The 9268-nt window shown below is 43.8% G+C and overlaps 1 protein-coding gene across 2 annotated transcripts; it reads left to right on the top strand.

The window, feature by feature from the left end:
- Nucleotides 1–568: 568 nt before the first annotated feature.
- On the top strand, nucleotides 569–3543 carry LOC135440852 (triple functional domain protein-like). Of its 2 annotated transcripts, none has more exons than XM_064700229.1 (3): nucleotides 569–1157; nucleotides 2629–2871; nucleotides 2958–3543. In XM_064700229.1, the coding sequence occupies exons 1-3, from the start codon at nucleotides 750–752 to the stop codon at nucleotides 3399–3401; spliced, it is 1095 nt and encodes a 364-aa protein (XP_064556299.1). In that variant the 5' UTR covers nucleotides 569–749; the 3' UTR covers nucleotides 3402–3543. The 2 variants fall into 2 exon arrangements, with proteins under 2 accessions (XP_064556299.1, XP_064556300.1); XM_064700230.1 differs by having other exon boundaries at nucleotides 2632–2871; nucleotides 2958–3540.
- Nucleotides 3544–9268: the final 5725 nt, after the last annotated feature.

The raw sequence follows: 9268 nt of genomic DNA, 5'->3' as shown, positions 1-9268 counted from the left end.
TCGTTTCCATTTTGTTGTTGTTTTCGTTTTCTTTTTCGTTTTGTTTCGGCTTTTGCCAGCGTTATCTTTTGCGTAGATTCGCTGGCAGGCCAAACAGAAATATGAATTTATACCATTTTTTAGTTGCTTTTAATGTTGTTGTTGCCGTTGTTTGCACTCGCAAATTCCTGGAATACAACGTAATTTATAGCTGCGAGTCCGGTGCCAAGGCTTCACGGGAGACGGGAGACGGTAGACCATGATAGAGAATGGAGGAGAAACGCAAATTCGGGATGACAGAGGGTTAGATGCCGGGCAACTTTAGTAGGACGCTTTTAATTACGGTTGATTTATTTATTGCGCATACGCTCCGTATGCAGGTGCAGCAGCTGCTGCTAAAGACAGTGGCTAATTTCTACAATGGACAAAGTCACGAGCAATTAATTGTCATTAAAATTGGAGGCACGATAAAGAAAGAATGCAATAAGCCGCCAGCTGGAGCTTGTTTAGCAAGTCGCCGCTCAAAGTGTAATTAAATTTAAATTGCCAGTCGCAGGGGCAGCAACCACAGGCGGCAGCGGCAGCGGCAGCAGCAGCGGCCGCAAAACAGTCAGCATTGGGCGCCTGACTAAGCGGCAGCGATGATGGGGCCGGCACCAAAATAAGAACAATTGAGAAGCCGAGAAACAGCTGCAGCTGAGTCAGCGAATTGGGTCTTGGCGCTGCACGAATCCAGCGGGTGCCAGTTCTGTGCCCAACATTGTCGCAGCATGAGCACCAGCGCCAGCGCCAGTGCCAGTGCGAGACCAACCAGCAGCGATGTAGCCGAGCAGTGTGCCCGCCATGTGCTGCACGAGCTGATCAGCACGGAGCAACAGTATGTTGAGGATCTGGTCAGTGGCATTGAGCGCTACAGCCACATATTCAGTCCGCTGCCGTCGCTGCCCGTCGGCCTGGCGGGTCAGCAGCATGTCCTGCTGCCGTATGTCACACAGATTGCCAAACTGCACAGATATAGACTGTTGCCGCTGATGCTGCAGCATCGCAATCAGCTGGAGCTGCTCTTTGAGCGTTGGTATGCGCTCATCGATCAAGATTTTTTCAATTGTTATGTGCTCTTTGCGGCCAGCCAGCGCACCAGTCTGCAGCTCTATCACAAGCATGAGCTCTATTTTAAGGTAAGCAAAAACTCGAAAAGAAACATGCGGGTCCTTTGGGTTCTATTTCTCAACTGCCCTATCAGCGAACTAAGCAAACAGCGAATCACAAGTGAGCTTGCAATCTATGGCTCACTCATGTGCCCTATGACACTTGGGCAGGAGCGAGACAGTAATACACTGATCGTTCAACTTTCGCTGCACTTGCACTTGCCTCGACCTAAAATGGCCGTCAAAAAGTATTTCTCACTCGCCTGCTCTCACTACGCTGCAAACGCACAAGCGAGAGAGCCATACAATGACAGCTGAGCTCTAGCAGAAGCATATTGAAGCGAATCTTTGATATATGGCGAATTGAAGCACGCAACCTACATGCTTTAGCAAAAGCGAGAGAGCGTATACACTTGTACTTGCAATATCATAAGAAAGCGCTTTGAGGCGAATCTTTGACACAAGGCGAATTGAAGCACGCAAGCTACTTGCGCTCGCAAGAAACCGAACACACTTGCAATATCATAACAATACGCTTTAGGGCGAATCTTTGACACAAGGCGAATTGAAGCCTTCAGCCTGCAGGCGTGAGAGAGCACATACTTGCGCTTGCAATATCATACGTACGCGAACTGAGGCGAATCTTCGACACATGGCGAATCGAAGCACGCAACCTTTTTGCGCTCGCGAGAGAGCGAACACACTTTCAATATCATAACAAAGCGTGTTAAGGCGAATCTTCGACACAAGGCGAATTGAAGCACGCAACCTTTCAGCGCTCGCGAGAGAGCGAACACACTTGTAATATCAAAACAAAAGCGCATTGAGGCGAATCTTTAATACATGGCGAATTTAAAGATGATATATGCTGCCTGCTTACTCACACCATGAGGCTAGGTCTCGAATAAGAGAACGAAAAATGGCCGGTCGTTAACATTATCACAGCCACATGCATTTTTCTCGCTCGCACTAATTTGATTGTTTGGGCACAATGGAATCCATAAAATCAAGCATGGGCGTTGGCAATGGCGTCGCTAACCTTTTGTAATGGCTGCCTGCTATTTTTAGCCCAAGAAGAAGAAGAAGAAGCAGCAGAAGAAGCTGACAAATGTGTGGGCAATTTACAGCAAAACAATTTGTTATGAGTAAATATTTGAGCAGGTTTAAAAATGTCTGCCTTGGCTTGCGACATATTGTTTTCCATTTGAAATGCATTTACAATTAAATTGCTTTATATTAATATTCAATTAGAGTTGAATTTGTTTTGCCTAACATTTATAACTGCATAACTGTGAATAACTATAAAATATTGCATATTCAATTAGAAATATGCCCGAAAATGCTTCTAAGCAAATTATGCTTTTGTTAAGCTTAATTTAGTTTGGTTTACGATTCGCTTAGCTATGATTCGGTTAAGGGTTCGATTTCTGCTAAAATCATACTTGAAATTCATGCATGCATCATATACAAATTTATATCGGTTTTATTTGCTTCTCATTAGCAGCGTCTGCAAATCACGCTGGGTGATCCGCTGGGCATACGCAGCTTCCTGCTGAAGCCCGTGCAGCGAGTGACCAAATATCCGCTGCTGCTGAGCAGATTCATCCAGGCATTCTACGAGCACCGCCAGCTGATCTCGAAGCGCGTCTTCGAGGTGGCCTGCCGCCTGGAGACGCGACTGCGCGAGCTCCTGGAGCGCGCCAATCAGTCGGACCAGCTGAACGATATCAAGCACTTCAATGCGGTACGCAATCTCCTGCCCCTGCCCACCCCCCCTCCTCAAAGCCGATGCTGACTCAGAACAGCTCTGCCATCTGTGCCCTCTTACAGTTCAGCATACTCAACGAGGCGAGCTTCATCACGGTGGGCGAGTTCCAGCTGAACGACGGTCGGCTGCGGCGCAGCTATAGCTGCAAATTGTTTGCATTCAACACCTGCCTCATCTACACGGAGTCGAAGGGACGCAAGCAGCTGCTGCGCGGCAATTTCCTGCTGCCCGACGTCTGCTTTGTGGCCCTGTCCAAGTCCTTTATATTGTGCAACAAGCAGCGCGAATGCGAGTTCCTTTGCCAGCCGGCCGTGCTCCAGAAATGGGAGACGATAGTCCGCCAGCTGCTCGACCAGCTGGCCGCCGCCGAGGAGGCGGAAGCGGAGGCGGAGGCGTGCCAAACCGACAGCGCCAGCGGACAGCAGCAGCAGCAGCAGCAGCAGCAGCAGCAGCTGGCGGCAGAGCGCGATGCCATCAGTCGCACCACCTGGTACGCCCTGCACTGACCAAGCCACAAGCTACGATTCTCTCTCTCTCTATCTCTCTCTCTCTCTCGAATTGTGATATGTGCTTTAGTTTGAGCTGCATCGAATCGGACAACAAAAGCGGACTTACAGGCGACAAAAAATAAAAGCGCTCAAGTAAAGTTTTAATAAAACGTTAAAAAAAAAATATATATATATATATTTGATTGCATAAATCAAAGGACTATGTAAATAACAGCTCGCTTCCCCGCGGCGCTCTGCACAAAAGGCTTTTAAAATATTTAAAATATTACCTAACGACAGCTACACGATGCAACAAAAATATAAAAAAAAAAAAGAGAGTGTTCTAGTCGGGCCAAGCCGCACTGGAAGATACACTAAAGCACGCGCCGAGCTGCAAGGCGAGGCTTTGCCCCAGACAATGTTTGGATAATATATTCTATAGTAACTCTGCCTTTTGTGGTCGAATCTTTGTGAAATTTTCAGGAAATAAATATGACAGCAGAAAATGCGTAAACAACGTAGCTCAGGACAATACCTCCTGTTTGCAATTATTTACGCAGCTATTCAAAAAATGATAAGAGCCGGAGTGAGGCACACTATACGAGAGCCAACATTTCAAATTTGGTGGCTCTAGCTCTTATAAGCTACGAGATATGCCCAAAAGACAGCACAGCGATAACGATAATTATCGATTTCACAGAAAAGCTTTGCAAGCTTTGAGCGATTCCTTGTCTTGGCAGCTTCTTCTTATACACACACACACACACACACACACACACACAGAACAGTAGTAGGGGAGTTCTGTAGTTCACAGGAATCGTTCAACGTTGGCTTGTAGTTAATAATATGCTGAGTCTTTGTAGAGTCATTTGTTGACCTGCAACCGCATATGGCAGCAACTTGTATTAAGTTCTCGCCGGCGATTGATGTTTGTGGCTCTTGTTGGTTATTGAACCCATCGAAACTGTGTGCGAGGGTCGTTTGGTTATGCGCCAACGTATTCAACAAAGGGCAGCAGGCGTCTGTCTGTCTCTCCGCCTGTCCGAGGGCGGGAAATGGGTAACAACCAAAGCTATAGACTTAAATTTGTATATATATACTTTTGTAGATCATATGCACAACGAGCTCAACACATATTTGCCATGTTTCCTTCTATTTTAATAGTATTGATAAATATCGATTTTGATATGGGAAGAAGGGAAGAGTAGAAGAAGCACAGCCGCTGCATAAAGTGCGCCTGATTTGCCTGTAGCTTGGCTTGGGTCTAGGGTATCTTCTAGTCGGGTACTTTCGACTCGAACAGCTTTACTTCTTGCTGTTGTGTTTGTGCTTGTTGTGCGCAAAATCCCAATAATTGCGCACACGCAGCCCGCTGCTAAATGGCTACACGTTTAACTACAAGCTGTGTTGTGCGTGTGTGCGTGCGTGTGTGTGTGCGTGTGTGTGTGTGTGCCGTGTTATTCGATGAATTGATTTATGTGCTTGTTTGTCAGTTGACCTGCAGCTTGTGCATAAATTTCGAATAGCTCATACGCAACGTTGTGCGGACCACTAATACACATGTCCAAAGTTTGCAGCCATGCTGTGGGCTATACATATGTAAAGGAGTCGGATAAGTTGGGCGGCAAGGGGGCGGCAAGGGGGCGGCAGCCAGGGTGGCGGAGGGGGGGGGGGGGGGCTGGGCAACAAGGTGCTGCCTGACACTGCCCTGCAGATTGTTTCGACAAGTTTTCATGTCGCCTGCCACCAAAAACTTTGCCCGGCATCTTCATAAATATTTTGAGTTGTTGTCTAACGATACGCAGCGAAGCGGCAACAACAACTAGCAAGAACAAGAAGAGTAGCCGAAGAGGAAGAAGAAGCGGCAGCACTGGCAGCAGCAGCAGCATCAGCAGAACAAGCTAAGAACAAACAACAAGTATGTTCAACTATTTTAAGCGCGCTTAAAAGCCTTGAAACAAAATATATTTCGCTTAGTATTTAGTTCCAGTCAAAAGTAAGCGGAACAAGTAATAGAAGACTACACGTAGCCGAACAGGCAGATACCCTCTAAAAACATTGTGCGCCTATCAGCATGTAAAAATTGAATTTTGATTAAGTTTTCATCTTCAAAAAGATGCACAAAAAATTCAATAACAAATAAGTTTTAACTAAATAAACAAATATATATAAATTGCAAATTACTGCTGGATTTGAACCGGCAACTTCACGCTTGCTGGTTCGACGCAAGCTCATTTTGATACCTTGATAAGCCACATTTATGCGATTGCGTTCTTTTTGATGATTTCCATTTTATATATATATTGCATAAGTTTTGACAACTTAATGTTAACAAAATATGATGAAGTCTTTCGATAAAGTAGCTTAAATTGCCGTTGATTATATACCCTACATAGTTAGACATTTAAAATGGTTGCAGGGTATCAAAATAACTTACAACTTGTGCCTTTTGGGGATTTCCTGTTTGAAAACAGTTTCTTTAACTTTGGCCTAAACCACTTCAGGCTGATCTTAGCTGGCAATTGGCTAATGAACTGTGCCAGCATATGTTAGAGATTTCCTATGAAGGAAACTGGGTAGATTAGTTGTCTGTAGTGACCTACTTATATAGGCAAGTCGGTAAGTCAATAAGTCGGTCAATCAGTCAGTCAATCAGTCTGCTAATCAGTCAGTCAGCTAGTGATTCAATCAATAAGTCAGGCAGTCACTCTATCAATCGATTTAGGTATATAAGTCGGTCAATCTGTCAGTCAGTCCGTCCATCAGTCAGTAAGTCAATCAGTCAGTCACTTCATCAATCGATTTAAGTCAATAAGTCAGTGAGTCAATCAGTCCGTCAATCAGTCATTTAATCAATCAGTCAGTCAGCTAGCGAGTCAATCAATAGCTCAGGCAGTCATTCTCGATTAATTGGTCAATTTGTCAATCAATCGATCAGTCAGTCAATCAAGCAATAACTCAGTTGTTCATTCGATCAGTTAGTCAATCAGTCACTCAATCAATCGATCAGCCAGTCAATTTGTCAATCAGTCAGTCCGTCAAGCAACCTATCAGTAGGTCGGTTAGTCAATTCGTCTATCAGAGAGTCAGTCAATCAATCAATCAAAATCTCAGTTAGTCAATCGATAAGTTGTCACTCACTTAATCAGCTTGTCACTTAGTCAGTCAAGCAGACAGTCGATCAATCAGTCAGTCATTCACTCAATCGATTAATCAGTCAGTTAGTTAGTCAATCAATATATCAATCAATCAGTCAATCCGTCAATCAATCGAGCAGACTCTCAGATAGTTAAGCGATGCGACATCCAGCCACTAGCGCAATCAGTCTGTCAGCCAGGCCGTCATGCAGACAATCAATCAATCAGTTAGTCACTGTGTCAACTGTCAGTCAATCAAGCAATCAATTCGTTAATCAATCGACTATTAGGGAGTCAAACGATGAGTCACCCCATCACTCACTCAATCAGTCAATCAATCAGCCACTCAGACTGCCATTCAATCAGTCAGCCAGTAAATCACGCAGTAAGTCAAACACTCAGACAGTCAATCAACCAGTCAGAAACTCATTCAATCAGTTAGTCAAACGATAAGTAAGTCTATCAGACAGTCAATCAGGACCAAATTTTATAGAGATAATAATACAAAATATCATAATCGAAAACGGCGCACTGCCATTTCACATGGATAAGAAACATCAATAAGAAAATATTAAAATTCGATGCAGGGACAAGAGAAGGGTTTTAAAATATTTACGTAATCGAAATGTAAGTGACCATGGAGGTGAAGTGTGCCTATCGATTAGTTGACTGTAGAAATCGAAGCTTCTGTAAATTGACAGACAGAAGGAGTCTAAGATTATAAATGGCCGATTTAAATGGAATTAAAGCGGACAAGATAGTCAACGGCAACCTTGGCAACGATTAAATTAACCAAAGCTTAAATGCAAGTGACCATGGAGGACTAGGCGAGCGTTGATTATCGCCCGAAATGATTAAATGATAGAGTGACTGGAGTAGTACAGGCTGTCCCGCTGTGCGAATCTGACGGCATGTCGTTTTAACAATAACAACAAAAGGGCTGCTGCTGCTGGCAAACAGAAACAAGCCGAAGCAGAGAACCAAATGAAAATCGCACAACAATTTTCCATTTCCATTTCCATTTTCATTTCGTTGCTATCCCGCTGGGAAAAGCGCTGTTCTTGTTCTTCTCGTTCCTGTCGTTGTTGTTGCTGCGACAAACAGCGAGCGGTCCAAGCACAAAGCTCGCCCCGCTCGCCCCGCTCCTCCCCCTGTCTCTACCTGTACTCGCCGTCTTGTTCAACAGCAAAACTTGGCGCTTCACTCAAAATAATGATGACTTCTTGCTGTTGGTCAATGAGTCCGTGTGTGTGTGTGTGTGTATTCACTTGAGTGTGTGCCAATATAGGATTCACTATGGCAACACAGGTTACAGAGAGAGAGAGAGAGAGAGAGCGAGGGAGAGCGCAACAGCAATGCGGTTTTTAGTGTTATCGATAAATTATCGATAAATCTGATAGCTTATAATGTGCAAATTTAATCAGTGATTGATTTTGTTAAGACTCTAAGTTGCATGTAAGCCCAATTCAAAAAGTCATACAGCCAGTTGCCATTGAAGCCCAATAGAGGGATTTATCGATAACTTTAAATTGATTTATCGATTAAAATGCTTAACATTATCGTTGCAACTGAATTGTTCACAATCATTTTGCGCAACAGCTGCAATATTTGGGAGCTATATAAGGGTGATATAATTATAATTAATTATCGATTAATTGATATCGATAAATTGTTATCGATAATTTATCGTTACAGTCAGCTTCGCCTAAGACTACAAACAAAATGCACGCCCAATTAAAGTTGATTTTCAAGTCGCCAGTTATTGATATGATATGATTGAGACAATCGATACATTATAATAATCGAAATGTGTCTGGAATCGATAAACATATCGTTACAGTTGTTAAGTGTTCGCTAATCTGTATATACTACTATTTATGCAGAGTTAACAATAGCATAAGCGTAACTTGTGCTGAGCTCTCGTTCGCTCAGTTATTTATCGCTGTAAATCGATAAATTTATCGTTGTAAGTGGCTCAGTTCATGCTCCACTTCAGAGCGATCTATTTAAGGCGCTGGCTTTTCCAGTTCGTTAATCAACCATAATAACACACAGCCCACCGAAAGGCTGCGCACTGTTACCCAATCTCCAAGACTCCGCTGTCAAGCGTCCCTCCGCCCTCCGCCCTCTGTCCACCTATTTTTTAGCCCGAGCAGCCCCCATCGCTCGTTGGCTAACCAAGTGTAATGCACAGTACACAACATGCAAAAAGTTACACGCAAGGCGCCAGCCAGCAAAAAAGTAACAATCAAGCAAGCACAAGTCCTGACTAGGAGATACCCTGTACACTCGAATTGACCATAGCATATATATGCACACACACAAACTCAAGCTTATGCTGCTTCTTTCCTTAGTCTCACACTATGTGAAATGGCTTTTTGAATAAATTCGGTGCTTGTGGTCCGATCTGTCGAGGCTCAAATGTGCCATATTTAGCAAGCCAGGCTCTAGGTTTGACATTTTTTCAATTAAGTACAGATCGGAAAAGAAGGGATATCTAAAGAGTGTAGCATTTGCAGCTGGTGAATGCTAAACGCGCATCTAAATAGAAACTTTGCCAGCTGTTAAAGTCTACAAGTTGCCTGACCTCAAATCGATATATATCGATACCAAAGAAAATCGAATAAGATTGAATGAGGACAGTTATAGTTAAGAATCGCTTAGTATCGTTGATCAAGAACAAATACGCTGCACGGCTTGTTACAAACGTGAGCTTCAAATTAGTATGCCCCATGTAACATGTGTATC

This window comes from Drosophila montana, unplaced genomic scaffold, assembly GCF_035044405.1.
Source record: "Drosophila montana isolate Dmon_TW-CO22-7 unplaced genomic scaffold, ASM3504440v1 contig_1687_1, whole genome shotgun sequence".
Classification (NCBI taxonomy): Eukaryota; Metazoa; Arthropoda; class Insecta; order Diptera; family Drosophilidae; genus Drosophila; species Drosophila montana.
The sequence above is the reverse complement of the archived record's forward strand: the minus strand, read 5'-3'. Positions and strand labels throughout refer to the sequence as shown.